This window comes from Pelophylax lessonae (assembly GCF_965119305.1).
Source record: "Pelophylax lessonae genome assembly, chromosome: 8".
NCBI lineage: Eukaryota > Metazoa > Chordata > Amphibia > Anura > Ranidae > Pelophylax > Pelophylax lessonae.
Genome location: NC_138775.1, coordinates 104,805,425 through 104,825,837, shown reverse-complemented (window position 1 = coordinate 104,825,837; position 20,413 = coordinate 104,805,425). Strand labels below are relative to the sequence as shown.

Genomic DNA, 20,413 nt, shown 5'->3' with positions numbered 1-20,413 from the left:
ATCTCAAAAAATTAGCATATTTCATCCGACCAATAAAAAAAAAAGTGTTTTTAATACAAAAAAAAGTCAACCTTCAAATAATTATGTTCAGTTATGCACTCAATACTTGGTCGGGAATCCTTTTGCAGAAATGACTGCTTCAATGCGGCGTGGCATGGAGGCAATCAGCCTGTGGCACTGCTGAGGTGTTATGGAGGCCCAGGATGCTTCGATAGCGGCCTTGAGCTCATCCAGAGTGTTGGGTCTTGCGTCTCTCAACTTTCTCTTCACAACATCCCACAGATTCTCTATGGGGTTCAGGTCAGGAGAGTTGGCAGGCCAATTGAGCACATTAATACCATGGTCAGTAAACCATTTACCAGTGTTTTTTTGGCACTGTGAGAAGGTGCCAGGTCGTGCTGAAAAATGAAATCTTCATCTCCATAAAGCTTTTCAGCAGATGGAAGCATGAAGTGCTCCAAAATCTGATAGCTAGCTGCATTGACCCTGCCCTTGATAAAACACAGTGGACCAACACCAGCAGCTGACATGGCACCCCAGGCCATCACTGACTGTGGGTACTTGACACTGGACTTCAGGCATTTTTGGCATTTCCCTCTCCCCAGTCTTCCTCCAGACTCTGGCACCTTGATTCCCGAATGACATGCAAAATTTGCTTTCATCCGAAAAAAGTACTTTGGACCACTGAGCAACAGTCCAGTGCTGCTTCTCTGTAGCCCAGGTCAGGCGCTTCTGCCGCTGTTTCTGGTTCAAAAGTGGCTTGACCTGGGGAATGCGGCACCTGTAGCCCATTTCCTGCACACGCCTGTACACGGTGGCTCTAGATGTTTCTACTCCAGACTCGCTTCCGCAGGTCCCCCAAGGTCTGGAATCGGTCCTTCTCCACAATCTTCCTCAGGGTCCGGTCACCTCTTCTCATTGTGCAGCATTTTCTGCCACACTTTTTCCTTCCCACAGACTTCCCACTGAGGTGCCTTGATACAGCACTTTGGGAACAGCCTATTCATTCAGAAATTTCTGTGTCTTACCCTCTTGCTTGAGGGTGTCAATGATGGCCTTCTGGACAGCAGTCAGGTCGGCAGTCTTACCCAGGATTGTGGTTTTGAGTAATGAACCAGGCTGGGAGTTTTTAAAAGCCTCAGGAATCTTTTGCAGGTGTTTAGAGTTGGTTGATTCAGATGATTAGGTTAATAGCTCGTTTAGAGAACCTTTTCATGATATGCTAATTTTTTGAGATAGGAATTTTTGTTTTTCATGAGCTGTATGCCAAAATCATCAATATTAAAAACAATAAAAGGCTTGCACTACTTCAGTTGTGTGTAATGAATCTAAAATATATGAAAGTCTAATGTTTATCAGTACATTACAGAAAATAATGAACTTTATCACAATATGCTAATTTTTTTAGAAGGACCTGTATAAGATGACGAAAGGTATGCGGTTATTTCCTTCTCTCTGTGCTGTTGCTTTTACCTGTGTGGACTCTAGAGAGGATAGGACTTGTGAGAGGGGGAAAGGGGAAAGAATGGAAGAAAAACAGGGGGGGTTCTTCCCCCCCCTTTTTTTTTTTCTCCACTTTAGGGAGGAATGTTTTTTTAGTCCTCCCCTTTAAATTGAGCACGTGAGTCGTTAAATTGTTTTTTTTTTTTTTTTATTTCAGGGAGGAATGTTTTTCTTTTTTTTAGCCCTCCCCCTTAAATTGAGCACGAGTGGTTAATTTTTTTTTTTGGGGCAGTTTTCTTCCTCTTCCCCTTTTTTTCTCTCCTAAAAGGATGGGTAGGTCTGAAGACGTCTTAAGATATTGCACTGTTAGAATATTTATAAAGTAAGTTGAAAAGGGAGGAGGTGTTGGAGAGTACGCAGAGAGCCACTCCGGGGCACGTCCCTATTTTAGAAATTCACACAAGTGGCACTTAGTGTCGTGTGAGATAAGGATAGGATTACTATCCGAAGTGACGGGGGAAGGAGCCGGAACCTTTTAGGAATCGGAACCTTTTTACCGTCAGTTAGTGGGGTTTTTTTTTTTTTTCTTTTTTGTTTGTGACCAGCGATGGAGGACTTAAAAATTACTTCCTATAATGTTAAAGGATTAAATGTGCCACAAAAGAGACATATACTATTAAATGAATTGAAATATCGAAAAACTAGTATAGCACTAATACAGGAGACGCATTTTAGGACAGATAAAATACCTTTTCTTAAAAATTTATTCTTCCCATATACATATCACTCTGCGAATACGCAAGCAAAATCGCGAGGGGTTTCTATAGTCATAGCAAACTGTGTTCCATGGACTTTCCAAGATAGCAGACAGGACCCAGAAGGAAGGTTTCTATTTGTGAAAGGACTGATAGGTGAAATACAGGTAACATTAGCAACATTATATGCACCTAATAGTCGGCAAGATGTATTCATTTCGAGGACTCTGGCTGATCTGGTGAGCTTCTCAGAGGGTCAGTTAATACTGGGAGGGGATTTCAACGTTCCACTGATACCTGCAGCAGATACCTCCTCCGGGACTTCGGCACTCACACCCGGAATGAGTAGACTGATATTGAAGGCATTATATAAATCTCAACTGATTGACGTGTGGGGCCTACAACACCCCTCTGAAAAAGAATACACGTTTTACTCAATACCACATAAGAATTATTCTAGAATTGATTTCTTTGCAATACCCCATGCTCAGCTACAGGCAGTGAAAAAAACAGATATTGATAGTATCACCTGGTCAGACCACGCACCCATAACAATAATGTATAGTTTGACATCGAACCCCTTACAGAAAAGGCGTTGCTGGAGGCTGAATGAGAGTTTATTACAAAAAGAAGAAATATTAAAAGGAAGTAACGCAAGAGTTGAAAGCCTTCTTCGAGATTAATGATCAAGCCGACTGCCGCATGGGGACCCTCTGGGAAGCTCATAAGACAGTAATGAGAGGGGTTTTTATCAAGCATGGAGCACGTATTAAAAGGGAAAGAATGAACAACTGTCACAACTGATGGACAGACTTAGATTGTTGGAAACAGAACATAAGCAATCACCATCAGGGAGAGTAATGACAGACCTGACAATGATTAGAAAGCAGATTACGGATTTGTTACAATACAAGGCCAAGGCAGCCATACAAAGGTGTCGTAAATTAAATTATGAAGCAGGAAACAAACGTGGAAAACTACTTGCCAGGACTGTTCAGGGGCAGAAATTGAGATCATATATACCTCATATTGTATCAGCAGAAGAGATTAAGAAAAACTTGCCAATATAAATAACGGAGGAATTTGGGAAATATTATGCCTCATTATATAACTTAAAAGGGGAGCCACCTACACAACAAGATATTGAAAGGTATTTAAATCAATCACATTTACCCAAACTTTTAGAGGAAGATCGGGAATCTTTAGAGGCTGGGATTACTATAGAGGAGATACAGCAAGCAATAAAATCAATGAAGCCCGGGAAAGCACCAGGACCCGATGGCCTAACAACACAATATCAGTTATTGTTTCACACTTTAGGCCCATATCTGGTAAAGTTGTATAATGCAACAGAACTAGAAGGGACGTTAACTAGAGATACACTCACTGCACATATTTCATTAATATTAAAGGAGGGTAAGGATCCATCTTCTTGTAGCAGCTAAAGACCAATATCTTTGTTAAATGTGGATTTAAAGATATTTACCAAAGTGTTGGCAAATAGATTGGCAAGATTATTGCCAAAATTAGTACATCTGGATCAGGTGGACTTTATGACATCAAGAGAAGCAAGAGACAACATCACAAGAATTCTTAACCTGATACAAATAGTAAATGAAAAGAAGACCCCTTGCGTCGTGTTGAGCACAGACGCAGAGAAGGCGTTCGACCGGGTCGGATGGCCCTTTCTGTTTTCTGTGCTCAAGTACATTGAGTTGGGAAACTCGATGCAAGATAAAATAACTAGAGTGTATACAAACCCAATAGCCAGGGTGAAAGCTAATGGGATATTATCAGACGCATTCCCGATAAGAAATGGCACAAGGCAGGGGTGTCCATTGTCACCCCTCCTTTTTGCCTTGACAACCAACAAAAAACAACGGCAACGATTCATCCAGGCCAGTAAAAAAAAAAAAAACATAGCCAACAGGCAACAGGAGCTCAACCAACAGGAGCTAACCCCAAAACAAAAATTCACCCCACGAAGAGAAAACCAAGTCTCTTCAGCAAACAGCAGCCTGCAAAACCTTGCGGCCAAAAGGAAGCATCCGAGGATGCCATCAAATCACTCTTGTAGAATTTAGTAAAAGTGTGTACGGACGACCAGGTTGCCGCTTTACACACCTGAGCCACAGAAGCCTGATGGCGGAAAGCCTAAGAGGCACTCGTAGCTCTAGTCGAATGTGCCCTCACAGGGAAAGGAGGAACTTGATCCTCAAGTGAATAGGCCTGAACATTAGTCTGTCCGATCAATTTGGAACAAACATGGAATCGGACTCCTGAAAAGATTCCGTGGTCGACTGGTAAACCCTGATCGCCCGGACCACATCCAGCGAATGCAAAACAATATCCTAATTGAGGTGGAAAGCAGACACCACCTTAGGGAGAAAGGATTGGTTGGGTCGCAAAACAACCTTATCCCTATGAACGACCAGATAAGGTGAATGGCAGGACAGAGCCGCCAATTCAGACACTCTGCGAGCAGAGGTGATAGCCACCAGAAAAGCAACCTTCTGGGACAACACAGGCAGAGAGACTTCTCTGATATTCTCAAAGGGAGGTCGTTGCAAAGCGGATAAAACCAAATTCAGATCCCACAGAGGCAAGGGGGATCTCCTTGGAGGCGCCAGATGACGCACCCCTTGAAAAAAAGGTGCGAATCAGGGAATTAGATGCCAAGGGACGCTAGAAGTTAAAGACCAAGGCCGACATCTGACCTTTGATCGTTTCCAATGCCAAACGTTAGTCCACACCATTCGGCATGAAGGCCAAGACCCTTGCCACCGAAAAGGAGCGAGGATGCAACCCCTGCGACTCACACCAGGCAATGTACGCCTTCCAGGTACGATGATAAATCTTTCTGGAAGTAGCCTTCCGAGCTCTCAGCAAGGTAGGAATAACCGCATCATAGACCTCTGTCTCTCAACACCTGGCCTTCAACAGCCAAGCCGTTAAAGCCAGAGACCGTAAAGTCTGATGGAAAATCAGTACTTGAGACAGCAGATCTTCCCACAGAGGCAGTCGCCACAGAGGTTCGACGACAATCTTTTTGAGGTCTGCGTCCCAAGACCGGCGAGGCCAGTCTGGGGACACCAGAATCACCTGCACCTGTTCCAATGCCAACCTGCAACTTGGACAACAGTTGAATCAGGGGGCAGGCATAAATCAGCCGATACCGGTGCCAAGGCACCACCAACTGAGGCGTGTGCCAGAGGATCCCGAGCTCTGGCCACAAACCTTTCCACCTTTGTGTTCAGATGAGACGTGAACAGATCCACCTCCGATGTCCACCACTGGGCACACAGGTGGCGAAACACCTCCGGATGCAGGGACCGTTCCCCTGATCCAAGGACTGACGACTCAGATAGTCTGCCTGAAAGCCTGGAAAGAGCAGGCAGAGTTTTATCGCCCAGAACATTTCTCGGTAGAGAAGATTCCTCCCTCGACCACGTTCCCTGGGCACAAAGAGTGCCCAGTTCTCCACCCCAGCCTGTCAGACTGGCATCCATGGTGATCACCGTCCACAACAGCGGCAGAAAAGACTTGCCCTGGCTCAGAGCGGGCGACACAAGCCACCACGAAAGCTCCGACCTCGTGCGACGACTCAAGCAAACCATTCTGTCCAAGAACTGAGGGTCCTTGTTCCATTTGGCAATGATCTCAGCTTGCAGAGTCCTCGTGTGAAACTGGGCAAACGAGATCGCCTCAAAGGCCGACACCATCAGCCCCAGGGACCTCATGCAGGTCCGCAGGGAGGAGAGATCGTCCCTGAGGGTCCTAATCTTGCCCTGCAAGGTCAGTAGTTTGTCCTCTGGAAGGAAAACCTTCAATTGGGCGGAGTCCAAGACCATGCCTAGATAAGCCAGAGGTACTGACGGGTCAGTGCCGACTTCTGGACGTTGTTGGTCCACCCAAACTCCTGAGCATCTGAACCGTGACTGTCAGATCTTCCGCCAGAGTGGCACATGAACCTGCCCGAAGCAGGAGGTCTTCCAGATAACCGAGGACCACAATCCCCCTCTTGCGCAGCAGAGCCAGCACCGGGGCCAAAACCTTGGTAAAGACCCTCGGAGCAGACGCTAGCCCAAAAGGTAATGCCACAAATTGAAAGTGCTCTTCCACTACTGCAAAGCGGAGATACCGCTGATGACCTTCGTAGATAGGGATGTGCAGATACGCATCTTTTAAAATCGAAGGAGGCCAGAAAATCTCCTTGGTTTAAAGACGCCACCACCGACCGGATGGCTTCCATCCGAAACTTCTGTACCCGTACAAAGTGGTTCAGGGATTTGAGGTCCAGGATTGGACGCACCTTGCCCTCCTTTCTGGGCACCGTGAACAGGTTGGAATAGAAACCTTGAAACCTGTCCCACTGAGGAACCGGGACAATAAAGCCCTGTGCAAGAATATCTTGCACCGCCCCCTTGAGATCCAGAGACCGACAGATTTGATGGAAAGAACATGGCTGCTGGGCGAGACCGACATTTGATCTTGTACCCTGTACGAATCAGTTTGTGAACCTATTTGTCTTAAATCAAAGACATCCAGGGTTCCTGAAAGTAACACAGACGTTCCCCCCCCCCCCCACCACTGAATTGGGTGAGGATGTCCCTTCATGCGGAGGAAGACTTGGCCGCAGCACCGGACTGACTGGCCTTGGGCTTACCTGACCAAGCCTTCTTGTTGCCGCCAGAGGCTCTGAACGGTTAACCTTTCTCCTGTGCCCCTGAGGCACTAAAAAGCCCCCGATGAGCCTTGGAGGGGCCCCGCTTACCACGGGGTGCCTTATTCTTCACGGACTGGGGAAGAAGAGTACTCTTACCCCCAAGTGAGACCCTTGATCATCTCATTCAAGGAGTCACCAAAAAGGTGTTCCCCCCAAAAAGGGGAGATCAGACACGGTCTTCTTAGACGCTTGGTTCGCCAACCAGCTCTTCAGCCACACCATGCAGCGAAAAGCAATCCCCCCCGCAGACAATCTTGCGACCAGGGGAGCCATGTCCAGAGCCGCGTCACACAGATACACCATGGCCTGGGCCATTTGATCCGTGAGCTCAATGAGAGTCGAGGGAACCGATTCCGTCAGCAGGTTGCTCTTAAGCACCTTAATCCATTCCATGACCGTCTGAGAAACCAGCACGGAGGCGAACACATGCTTTAGAAGCGAGCCCGCCACCAAGTGCAGGTGGCGGGAAAGTGATTCTATGCGCCTGTCCACTGAGTCCTTAAACACCAGGGAGTCCTCCACGGGCACCACCGTGGATTTATTTAACCGCGAAACAGTGTGGTCCACCTTAGGTGACACCGTCCAGCAATTGGAAACCGAGTCTGCAAAGGGATAACGGCGCTGGAAACGCTTGGGCACCGCCAGCTTAATGTGCCGTCATTGCTCGTTCACAATCTCGTAAATCTCCTCGGGGCAAGGGAAAACCTGGCCCGACTTCTGGGTTTTGCAGGAGCCGAAGACAACCCGCTTTCCTGACTGTGTGGGCTCATCATCAAGTCTCCCTAACTGAGCGAACTAGTGTGTCAACCAGAGCGCGTACCCGTGCTGCAGCAGAGGAGGACTCACCCTCCTCGCCGTCTGTGTGAGGACAGGGATCCCTCAGGGAGGGGAGTGTCTGTGGCAACCACATCAGGTTCTGAATCAGAGGGCATCAGCCTTTTTGGAACAGCAACTTCTGACGAGATCTACTTTGGACGCCAACGTTTCTATGGCTGCAGACAGAGAGGCTAGGGAAGGCGACCTGGATGACCCAGATGCACAAACAAGATCAGTGAGGAAATTGTCACTCTGGGACTCCATATTGGCAATGTTACAAAAAAAAGGTACACTGGCCCTTTAAATTCGCAATTGCGGTCCGCACCGCTAAACCGTGCTACTGCTGGAGTCACCCTTTAGCTAGCAGAGAAACTGATAGAAGCCAAATGTGTCTGGATAGCGCCCAAAAAGGACTAAAGACCCCCTTACAATAACAGAGAAATCGATCAGCCACCACTCTCCATGCTGTCGGCAGAAAGTGAAATTGACTGGGAGGAAGTGACCAAAACATCACAAGAGGCCGAAGTCCCTCTGAGCCACAAAAACATGGTGCCATAATAAGGTATAGGGAAAGCACAAAGAAAATGTCTGCCACCTATACAGAGCGGCCTGCCCACATCCAAGATTGCGCCCGAAAACGGCGCCAAACAACCAGCCAGACCAGAAAATGGCTGCTGCCCTTACACTGAAGCAGCCTGGCTGCCCACACCGAAAACGGCGCCAGCGATCAGGAGCCCAGGGAACAAGGCCACCGTGGGAATCCACTACAGGGAGCCCCCCAGGACAAGGTACTAGTCATACACCCCCCCCCCAGGCGTTAGACGCCGCTATAACGCCCCCGGCGGGAGCAGAGAGGGCAGGACCTTTCCTGACAGGTCAGGGGGACCTCAGAGACCGCAGCTCTGACATCCCCAGGAGTGGGCCCACATAACACACACAGATGACTGTCCCAAGGACACAGGGGGTGTAGTATCACTCACCATACGACGGACCGTGGGGCTCCGCTCCGATACAGCTCACCTCCCACCCTGAGTGGGGGTTCTGTCAGCCAAAAAGGGGCACGCTGCAACTCAGGGCGTTCCAGGTTAATGCGTCCCGGTGAAAAGTGCTCTTCGCAGGCTCAACTCCATCCGTCGGGGCACCGCCGTGGCGAGGCCTTGGCGGAACACAACCTGCACACGCTCGCTAGCCAGGCTGGGAGACCATAAGGATCTAGTATATCCAGTGCGAAACCCCAGCCCGGCTGTCGCCTGTAGTTCACCAGGAGGATCCCCCTGACACTAGCTAGTGGTAGTGAGTAAAGAAAAAATAAAAGAAACCTTTCTCAAAGAAAACAAAAACTGAGACCGGAGTCCCAGCAGGGAACCTAGGTCCTACTCTTAAGCTAGGCAGCAATAAACTGATTAGTAAGCACGATGTGTCTGGGGTAATGTCTGAAGGGACAGCCCCTAAAGGTGTAAACGGTAAAACAGTGCAGCGCTTTAAAAATAATAAAAGTAATGAACAACAATGGAATAAAATCGCAGATAAAACACAAAAGCAAAGTCCATCTATAAAAGCCAGATCAAAGGTCGGGTAAGAAGGATAAAAAAGGTAATAGGAGTAATAGTCCTTATAAAGGTGCAAAGATTCCTAATGAATTCCCGAGGAGCCAGGTGCAGATAGCAGAAAACACACACACTCCCTCCACCTTCCAGAGTGGCCTCTCACCTTATTAAGGTATTACACGGGCATTGTAAACATAGACACATCACCAACTCCGACCTCTTGATAATCCTTCCAGGTGTCAATGAAGGAAACCAATCTGTAGTAAGCATGAACCTACACAGCTTCGTACTGCACACTCCTGGATGTCTCTCCAATGGCAGGGTAATGAAAGGAAAGAAACGCCAGGATAGTGTAATACTGACTTTTAATATGGTTAAAACATCACAAAGTGGCCTCTTACTTGGTAAAGATGGACATCGGGCATATAACAGTAGAAGGACCGGGACAGCGGGACTCGCTCGGTGTCACTCGGTCTCCTCCGTGCCAGCGGGTGACGTCAGACGCTCGACTCCTCCTCCCTCCGCACGCGTATCGCCTCCGTGGGTGGAGGCTTCGTCAGCGATGAAGAGGATTGGTCCAACGTCACCATATAAATAATCCTCCCCTTAATCTGATTGGCCAGTCCTTCTAAAACGTTCCTATGGATACCCTAATGCCGGAACTTTGTCAGGCTAAGACGCAATTGTTCCTCAGAAGTTGATTATATGGAACAGGCCAATGTCTTATCTGAAAGGTTTTTACAGAAGGGTTACAACAAAGAGAGACTATCTAAGGACCTCTCAAGTGTCAAAGAGATTGACCGTAATACGCTGTTAACTAGTGGCCCCAAACGAGAAGCACCAAAGGGTGATGTAAGGATTGTTTTAGATTACAATATTCAATATAAAAAAATTGAAAGTATTTTTAACAAACATTGGCCCATTTTGATGCAAGACCGAGTACTACGCGACCATCTCCCAGCCAGACCACGTTTTGTTTATAAACGGGCACCCACTTTGAGGAATATTTTAGCCCCAGGAGTAGTAGATCCTCCAGTGGAGGCACATAATAAATTGTTTGCTTTCCTGAAAGGTTTTTATGCATGTGGCAAATGCATTGTGTGCCTTTCTGCGAAAAAGAATGTGAAACGCAGGAAGGATTTTGTGGCTCAGGCGACAGGTAGAGAGTATAAGATCAATGACCTTATTACCTGTGCGACTACTGGGGTTGTGTATGTGATCGAATGTAGCTGTGGACTACAGTACGTTGGTAGGACCTCAAGAGCCCTCCAAGTAAGACTGGCTGAACATGTTAGGTGCATTAGAAAAGGAAAATCTCCCCATTTTCTGTACCAGCATTTCAAAAACTTCCATAACAAAGACCCCAAGGATATGAAATTCTGGGGCATTGAAAAAGTTAAAAAGCACTGGAGGGGCGGCAACTTCATTCGCCAATTAAGTAAAAGGGAATCCTTTTGGTTTTATGAAATGAAGGTTGCCGTACCCCGGGGTCTGAACACGGATTTTGATTTGAATTGTTTTATTTCTGATCGATAAATTATTCCTTTATGTTTATTTCTATTTCTATTTATATGTGCAGTAGTTGTATTATCATGTTTAAAGTTATTATCGTTTTTAACATGTATCTTCATGATGTATATATTTTTTATGTAACTTCCGTGCCAACGGGTATACGGCGCCATACGCTGTTGTATTATATTTTAAACCTTTAATTAAGCACATTAATTGGGTGCTATCCATTATGATCCTGTTAATAATCGGCTTTGGGGAGTGTATTAAGCTGCCCGAAGGTGGAGAAGGGGTTAAGTTTCCTCTCATCTTGTTTATAGCCATACTCGGGATTGTCTGAAGTCTGAGCCGGGAATTTCCCTCTAGTTCCGGCATTAGGGTATCCATAGGAACGTTTTAGAAGGACTGGCCAATCAGATTAAGGGGAGGATTATTTATATGGTGACGTTGGACCAATCCTCTTCATCGCTGACGAAGCCTCCACCCACGGAGGCGATACGCGTGCGGAGGGAGGAGGAGTCGAGCGTCTGACGTCACCCGCTGGCACGGAGGAGACCGAGTGACACCGAGCGAGTCCCGCTGTCCCGGTCCTTCTACTGTTATATGCCCGATGTCCATCTTTACCAAGTAAGAGGCCACTTTGTGATGTTTTAACCATATTAAAAGTCAGTATTACACTATCCTGGCGTTTCTTTCCTTTCATTACCCTGCCATTGGAGAGACATCCAGGAGTGTGCAGTACGAAGCTGTGTAGGTTCATGCTTACTACAGATTGGTTTCCTTCATTGACAACTGGAAGGATTATCAAGAGGTCGGAGTTGGTGATGTGTCTATGTTTACAATGCCCGTGTAATACCTTAATAAGGTGAGAGGCCACTCTGGAAGGTGGAGGGAGTGTGTGTGTTTTCTGCTATCTGCACCTGGCTCCTCGGGAATTCATTAGGAATCTTTGCACCTTATAAGGACTATTACTCCTATTACCTTTTTGATCCTTCTTACCCGACCTTTGATCTGGCTTTTATAGATGGACTTTGCTTTTGTGTTTTATCTGCGATTTTATCTGCGATTTTATTCCATTGTTGTTCATTACTTTTATTATTTTTAGAGCGCTGCACTGTTTTACCGTTTATATATTTGCTACCCAGGTTTTGTTTCTGTGCCTGTTTTAGTGTTCAGCTGCTATCTGATAGGGTTGAGCGCTGATATTTCTTACCATTTGTTTAGCCCCTAAAGGTGTGTCTAGTGAAAAGTTTTCCTATGAAGTTTCACTGCCTAGCCTACTCCTGCAGAGGGCGCATTACCCATTTGTTAGGAAACAAATGAAATGAAATGAAGTGGCTGCATCTGTCAGAGGACGCAAGAGAAGTTTAAATTTCAACAAAGGTTCCCTTTAAAATAAAAAAGACAAGCTAAGACCGAAGTCCCAGCCGAGAACTAGGTCCTACACTTAAACTAGGCAGAAAACTGAATCCTATAGCAGAGTGGGTGTATGCCTGCAGGGACTGCCCCATAGGCATGGTAAAGATTTTTCCTGCCTAGTGTCCTACTCCTGTAGGGGGAAGAATATCCAATGGTCAAGAAGAATATGACGCTGCATTTGTCAATGAACGATAGAGAAAAATACATTTTATTATGTAACTAACTGGCAACCACACCAGGCAGGAATATCAGATACTCTAAATGACATGAAAAGACTGGTCTGCTGGGTTACATTATTTTACAGAGATATGTAGAATTATTACATACCGCTCCGGTGTTTTGCTGCCGAGTATCCAGGGCTCCTGCAAGACCATCTGCGGCCTGTGGATCCTCATACTTCACACTGATAGAAACAAATTTGTCAAGAAATTCACAGTTACAAGGAGGTGAAAATAGATTAATGTGAAAAGTATAGAAAAAATATAGGATACAAAGAAACAAATTTGTCAAGAAATTCACAGTTACAAGGAGGTGAAAATAGATTAATGTGATAAGTATAGAAAAAATATAGGATACAAAAACGGAGACCGAACGTAAGCATAATAATCCATAATGACACTGAATTTAGCAAAAGAGGACAAAAGGAACAACAGGCAGGGAGAAGGCCACAAGTGTTATCTTCCAGATAGATGTGCAACAGTGACAGAGCATTACAGCAAAGAGCAACCTTGAATTTGAATGAAGATGATCATACTAGTAGTGCAAAGCAGCACTTGTTTTTCTGTTAGATAAGCTCTTAATAAGGTTCTTTGAGGGAATAGGGTTAAATAAAGCAGTGGTCTACAGACTCAAAGAGGAATGTTCTACTGCAAATAGCAAAGCAAAATGTTTCTGAATGTACAGCAACACAAGAGTTAATGTCCAAGCAAGTGAAAACCCCAATCATACTAATGTCCCAGCCAAATGTAAATTGCTGTGTAGGAATAATGTCCGTAGGCAACCTGAGACTGCTGTATATAGTTGGATTCAGTCCACGGTATGAAGGGATTATTTTAGGTTGCTGAAGGTCAATCCGATCATAGAAATGCTCGTCAGAGAGAGGTCCGCTGTGCACAATGGCCTCCAAGATAAAGTAGATCCCCACCACCATGCCACTAATCAGAAAGAATGGTACAAAAGCTTTTAAGTGCTTGCACCAGCCACAAAGCTCAGAAAGGTGCATGGTTAGCAGAGGCAGATAAGGTCCAAATAGAGAGCCAGACAGTGGTAAAACAGGGTTAAGAACGAACAAATGGCTGGATGAAAATAAATGAGTGCATGAGCGTGGCAGAAAAAAAAAAAAAAAGGCAGAAATAAATATTTAGGTTCAGATGAATGTTCTCATCCTTGAAGGCACAGATGATCAATACAGACAGAAAAGCAACAGGAGACCTGTGAAAGATGTGTGTTTGCGCCAGAGAGGAGTCAGAAATAGAATACAGACCAAGAGGAGAGTAATTTGATGTCACCCAAAAGCAGCTTTCACTCCCCTTCAATGACCAATGTTAATACTCTAACAAGGGGTCAACTTACACCTTCAGCTACCTCACATGATTGATCTTGGGTTTCTCAGCTAACAGAACTTTGATTTACAACACCAGGCACTACTCCTTATTTCATGAGCCTAACTGAACAGGTTGAAAACCTTTGTGTCATGAACTTTGAAATCATTATAGATTCTTATCAGAATGGCAATGCAATGGAAAGAAAAAAAAAAAGTTGGGAAGCTGTGTAAAATCTACAGAAAAACAGAAAGTAAGGATTTGAGAATCTCATAAATCCATATTTTATTCACAATAGAAAACAGAAGCAGGATCGAAATGTTTAAATTGAGAAAATGTACCAATTTAGGAAAAAAATTAGGTTATTTTGAAATTGATGGCAGCAAGACGTCTCAAAAAGTTGGGACACGGAATAAAAGAGCTGGCAAACTAAGTGGTACTAATATGGAAGAGCTGTAAAAACAGTTTGCAACAGGTTAGTATCATGATTGGGTATAAAAAGAGCATTTTGGAGAGCCAGGGTATCTCAGAAGTCTAAAAACTGTAAAAAAAAAAAAAGTCTAAAAATTGTAAATTTCAGAATAATGTTCCTCAATGTAAAAATACAGAGACTTTAAATATCAATCTACAGTACATAATATTAGAAAAGAACTCTCTGTGCGCAAGAGACAAGCCCGAAATGAAATATTGAATGCCCGTGATCTTAAGTCCCTCAGACGGCACTGCATTAAAAACAGGCATGATTCTGTGACGGACATCAGGGCATGGGCTCTGGAATACTTCCAAAAATGACTGTCGAACACAGTCCACAATGCGATTCAAGAATGCAAGTAAAGCTCTATCACGCAAAGAAAAAGCCATATCTTTTTAAATGACACCATCCTCTGTGGGCCAAAGCTCATATAAAATGTTCTGTTGTAAAGTGGAAAACTGTCCTGTGGTTGTATGAATCAAAATTTGACATTTTTACAAACAAGAGTGCAGTGTTCTCCGGATTAAAGAGTAGAGGGACATTGGAGCTTGTTATCAGAGCTCTGTTCAAAAGCCTTCATCTCTGATAGTATGAGGGTGCTTTAGTGCATAAGCAAAAGGCGTGGCAACCTCCCCAAAATTCATACCAGACCCCTATTTAAGCATGCAAGCCCCTGAACAATACCAGGCCACATGTCGATCTGTGGGAGTGACTTATAGGAATCTGGAAAACATTTTGCAAGCTGTTCCAGACCGTTCCTGTCAAATGACAGCTCCACTTACCCTGCCACTGAGCAAAGGGGCAGAGTCACCGGGTGGTCCTGCCCACTTATATTAATGACCATATAGGAATATGTCCATATATGATCAACATAAGGTGCGGGGTCGCCAGGTATTGTCACCTTGTGCCCATTTGTTTACTTCAGCTAGTGGTAGCGGACCTGACATTCGGACCATTGTCTGTTTACATCCATTCAAGTCTGTTTCAATAGACCTGAAACGTGCTTTGTTAAGTTTAAAAAAAACGTGCCTGAATGGACACAAATGTAAATGAATGATCATTCACTTACATCCGTTTGCCCATAAAAATGAATTGCTGTCTTTTTTTATCCATGAACAGATTCATGAAAAACGGACAGACAATGGATTGCCTGTGTGAAAAGGGACATGATAGAAAAACTACAACCCAAAGATAAAAAAAATAAAAATACTTAGGAAATCCTCCAGGGGTCCTGGTACTCAAAGCATTAAAATCTGTGCAGGAAACCAGAGTCTTGGTAAGTGTCTTGTTAAAGTGGTTGTAAAGGCAGAAGGTTTTTCATAATGCATTCTATGCATTAAGATAAAAACCCTTCTGTGTGCAGCAGCCCCCCTCAGCCTCCCTCATACTTACCTGAGGTCCATCTAAATCCAGTGATGTTGCACGAGGGACTCGGCTGTCCGGGACTCCCCTCATTGGCTAAGACAGCAGTGCGGCGCCATTGGCTTCCACTGCTGTCAAAGTCAGTGAGCCAATGAGAAGAGAAAGGGGGTGGGGCGGGCCGCGGCTCTATGTCTGAATGGACACAGGGAGCTGTGGCTCAGCTGCCCCCATAGCATGCTGCTTGCTATGGGGGCACTCAGACAGAGGGAGGGGCTAGGAGCACCGAAGAGGGACCTGAGAAAAGGAGGATTGGGGTCGCTCTGTGCAAAACCACTGCACAGAGGTGGTAAGTATAGACACGTTTGTTATTCAAGTAAAAAAAAACTAGAGACTTTAGTATTACTTTAAGGCAAGAGTATCCTCTACAGGGACCTCCACTTTGGAGGAAGCTCTCTTTAACAGGATACTGTTAAGCAAAACCTATTGGGCGAGGCCAGTCACCATATAGGATGGGCTCTAAGAGAAGGGGACTGAAAAGGTTTTTAGTAGGCTTAGACAATCAAAGGGACCTTGGGGTGAGCAGACTCCAGCTACTGTAATGCTAAAATCTGGAGTTAGACTTGCTGGTAACTCTTCCAGGTCAGCATATGAGATAAAGTCACCTCCTCCAACAGGAAACAGATCACCAAATACACTTTAAAAAGGGCATCCTTCTGCCGAAATGGTCAGGTTTAAACAAGAAATGAAGGACCAAACCTGAACAAAACATATACAAAAAGGATACAAAAAGGAAAAAAAAAACATAAGGGTGGAAATCCTTTTCTGAAGGACTCATGAAAATAGGGTTACCAATAAGTCACTCCGGATTTCCCAAATCCAGGACAGCATTTGAAATACTTAGCAAGAACTTACCAAACTAGGGAGGGACATTAAAAAAAACCCAGAGACGTCTCCTACAGGGGTGACAAATATCAAAGTCATTGAGGACCCTGTATTTAAATCTTATTTGGCTTGGGAATTTAATAAAATTCTCAACAGAGAAAAAAATGTCAGGAGGTACCAAGCAACAGGGAAAAGCCAAAGCTAAAGAGCTTAAAGCTATACCACACTGATTTAAAAAAAAAAAAAAAATCAATATCAGTTATAAAAAAAAACAAACAAAACCCTAGTAACTCCTAAATGCCCCTTAAGCCTGTGTGGTCAATGTAACAGGGTAACTGAAGAGTTTTATTGAGCCAATCTTTTTTATTCAGATGCTTGTGCTCATTTCTGCACGTAGCATACAAAAAACATATAATTGAAGAAAACTGTATAAAGACTCGAGTGCATGCTGAAAGACTAGACAACAGAACATACATTGATTGACAAGGTCTGAGTGATTGTAAATATCAGGGTAGTTAAAAATCACAGATTTTTTTAAAAAAGAAAAAGAAAATCAGATTTAATTTAAATCAGATTTGTTTTGTTTTTTTATTTAAAATCAGTTTTTTTTTTATTTTATCAAATTTATTTTAATAAAATGCTTTTGGATTAAAAATCTATCTAAAAGATAATTTTCTATTTAACATACGTTAATAATTTCGTTTATTCAGCATGAAATGGAGCTCAGTTATGTAGCATGAGGCTGTATATTCTGCAATAATGGGATTTTTGACTTACCGTAAAATCCATTTTTCTGATGTTCATTGACGAATACAGCTCTTCATCTTCATGACCGTATGGTTATAATGCCCCCTATAGGAGTAGGACACTAGGCAGAGAAAAAAGCTTGAGCACGCCTATGGGGCAGTCCCTGGGGGTATACTCAAACTTCCTGCTATAGGTATTCCGTTTTGTAACAAGCAGTGTCAGAAGAAAAAACCCAACACTAAAGAGGGGCGGGTGCTGTGTCCATCAATGAACATCAGAGAAATGGATTTTACGGTAAGTCAAAAAATTGAGTTTTGTCTTACCCTAAAATCCTTTTCTTGGAGGTTCACTGACGAACACAGCTCCATGCTGTCTTAGACCCTTGGGATTATGCTGCTCTCCCTTAAGTAGGCCTAGGCGGAAACATTTTGGTTATGCCCCTGAGGCAGTACCAGGGGGTATACCATCACTTCCTGCTATAGGACTTCAGTTTGTAACAAGCCAATGTCAGAAGAAGGAATAACTCAACCCAACAGAGGGGCGGGTGCTGTGTCCGTCAGTGAATCTCAGAGAAAAGGATATTATGGTAAGACAAAAATCCAGTTCGCTTTCGTTCACTGAAGGACACATCTCCATGTCTTCTTAGACCCTTGGGATTTCCCAAAGCAGTGTCAATATGAGGGGTAGGAAAAACACAGCAATACATATAATTCCCAACAAGGGATAAACATAGCCAACCAGGTAAAACAGAAGCTCAACCAGGAACTGGAGCTCACCACCAGGGAAAAAAAAAAATACACCCTCAAGAGTCAGGAGCCTCTGCAACTGCAGTCTGCAAAACTTTGCGGCGGAATACAGCATCCGAAGACAGAGGTTTATAAGGTGGAAGTACATCCACCTTATAAAATTTTGTGAAGGTGTGTACACACGACCACGTAGCGGCCTTGCACACCTGAACCACTGACGCCTGATGACGGAAGGCCCAGGAGGCACTAAGCGGCCTAAAAGAATGCGCCTTGACAGGGAAAGGAGGAACCCGACCCTTAATGGAATAGGCCTGCACCAACGTCTGCCTGATCCACTTGGAAATAGTTGCAGCAGATGTGGCCTGCCCCTTACGAGGTCCATCCTTAAGAACAAAGAATCAAATTTCCGAATCGACTCAGTCGCAGCCAGGTACACCCTTATTGTCCGAACTACATCCAGGAAGTGTAGAGCAATTTCTTTAGGGTGTTTCGGCTTAGGACATAAAGACGGTAACACAATAACTTCATTCAAATGAAACCCCAAGACAACCTTAGGAAGGAACGCCTGACAGGGTCATAAAACCACTTTGTCTCTGTGAATCATCAGGTAAGGTGACCGACAGGACAACGCAGCCAACACAGACACCCTACGTGGCGAAGTAATAGCAACCAAAATGGCCACCTTCTGCGACACAGTGAGCAGAGGAAGTTCACAAATATTTTCAAAAGGTGGATTTTGAAGTACCGACCTTAACAAATTTAGATCCCATGGAGGTACCAGGGATCGACCAGAGGAGCCAGATAGCTAACCCCCTGCACAAAAGTGTGAACCAAGGACTTTGCCACCAATGGCCTGTGGAAAAAATATGACCAAGGCAGAAATCTGGCCTTGGATGGTGCCCAGAGCCAAACGTTGATCTACCCCTAGTTGTAGAAACTCCCAACAGGTGAGACACAGAAAAAGAACAGGGAGAAACCCCCAGAGACTCACACCAAGTAATGTACACCTTCCAAACTCGATGAAAAACTCCGACAGCCCTCTGTCCTTCAGCAGCTGGCTTTCAATAGCCAGGCCGTTAAAGCCAGCGACTGTAAAGCAGGATGGAAGATTGGTCCCTGAAACAGAAGATCCTCCCGAGTGGACGTTTCCCAGGAATGTCTGTTACCAGCCTTACCAGGCCTGTGTACCAAGACCAGCAAAGCCAGTCTGGTGCAACCAGAATGACTGGAATCCCACCTCGATTCTGCGTAGCAGTCTCAACAGAAGTTGTATTGCAGGAAAAGTGTAAATCAGATGGTACTGACCCCAGGGGACCACCAGGGCGTCTGCGGCGTCGGCTAGAGGATCCTGAGACCTTGACACAAACCTCTGCACCTTCCTGTTGAGACGGGAGGCCAACAGGTCCACATCCGGAGTCCCCCACCAGAGACACAGTTGATGAAACACCTCTGGATGGAGAGACCCTGCTCCCTGATCCAACGTCTGCCGACTGAGATAGTCCGTTTGCCAATTCTCTACCTCCGGAATGTGCACAGCAGAGAGGGCCAGAACATATTGCTCTGCCCACCTTAAGATGCTGGCTATTTCTCGGGCCACCAGGGCACTTCTTGTGCCCCCTTGATGATTGACATATGCCACAGCTGCAACATTGTCCGAATGTATCCTCACCGGACATCCCTGCAGACGATCCGTCCACTGGGACAGAAAGCCTGATCGCCCGAATCTCCAGGCTGTTGATCGGCAGACTGGACTCTCGAGTCCAAACACCTTGAGCCAATTATACTCCCAAGACACCTCCCCATCTGGACAAACTGGCATCCGTGAAAATCACTGTCCAATACAGGGGAAGAAAGGACTTCCCCAGTTGAGGCGCCGGAGAGCGGAGCCACCATATCAGAGACCCTCTTGTGCCCCGGCTCAACAGGATCAGATTGTCTAGCAACTGTGGATCCTTGTTTAATTTGGCAACAATCTCTCTTTGCAGAGGTCTGGAATGGAGCAAACAGAATCACCGTGAAGGTGGAGAACATCAGACTCAGCACCTGCATGGCAGGCCTGAGCGACAACCTACGGTTGGACAACAGGAGCCGAATCGCATCCTGCAATTTCAGCAGTTTTTCCTGTGGATGAAACACCCAGGCCGAGGCAGAATTCAGCATCAGACACAAGTAGTCCAGTTTGGTGGAAGGAGTCAGAGCCGATTTCTGAAAATTTACTGTCCTTTCAAACTCTTGTTGAGTGCGCACAGTAATGTCCAGATAGACTTCTAGAGCCAATGAAGACTGCACGCAGAAGCAGATCCTCTAGGTAGCCTAGTACTGCGATCTTCTGCCGAAGCAAGGCAAACGCCGGGGCCAACACTTTTGCGAACACCCGAGGAGCTGAAGAGAGACCAAAGGGTAACGCCGCAAATTGATAGTGCTCCACACCCACGGCAAAGCAAAGAA

At 45.2% G+C, this 20,413-nt stretch overlaps 1 protein-coding gene across 2 annotated transcripts in view; it reads right to left on the bottom strand.

The window, feature by feature from the left end:
* TOM1 (target of myb1 membrane trafficking protein) overlaps nucleotides 1-20,413 on the bottom strand; it is a 400,254-nt gene that overhangs the window by 69,258 nt on the left and 310,583 nt on the right. For both annotated transcript variants that reach the window (XM_082266183.1, XM_082266184.1), the window contains one exon: nucleotides 12,543-12,618. In XM_082266183.1, coding sequence (XP_082122309.1) covers nucleotides 12,543-12,618 — 76 coding nt within the window. The remainder of the gene's footprint in view (nucleotides 1-12,542; nucleotides 12,619-20,413) is intronic.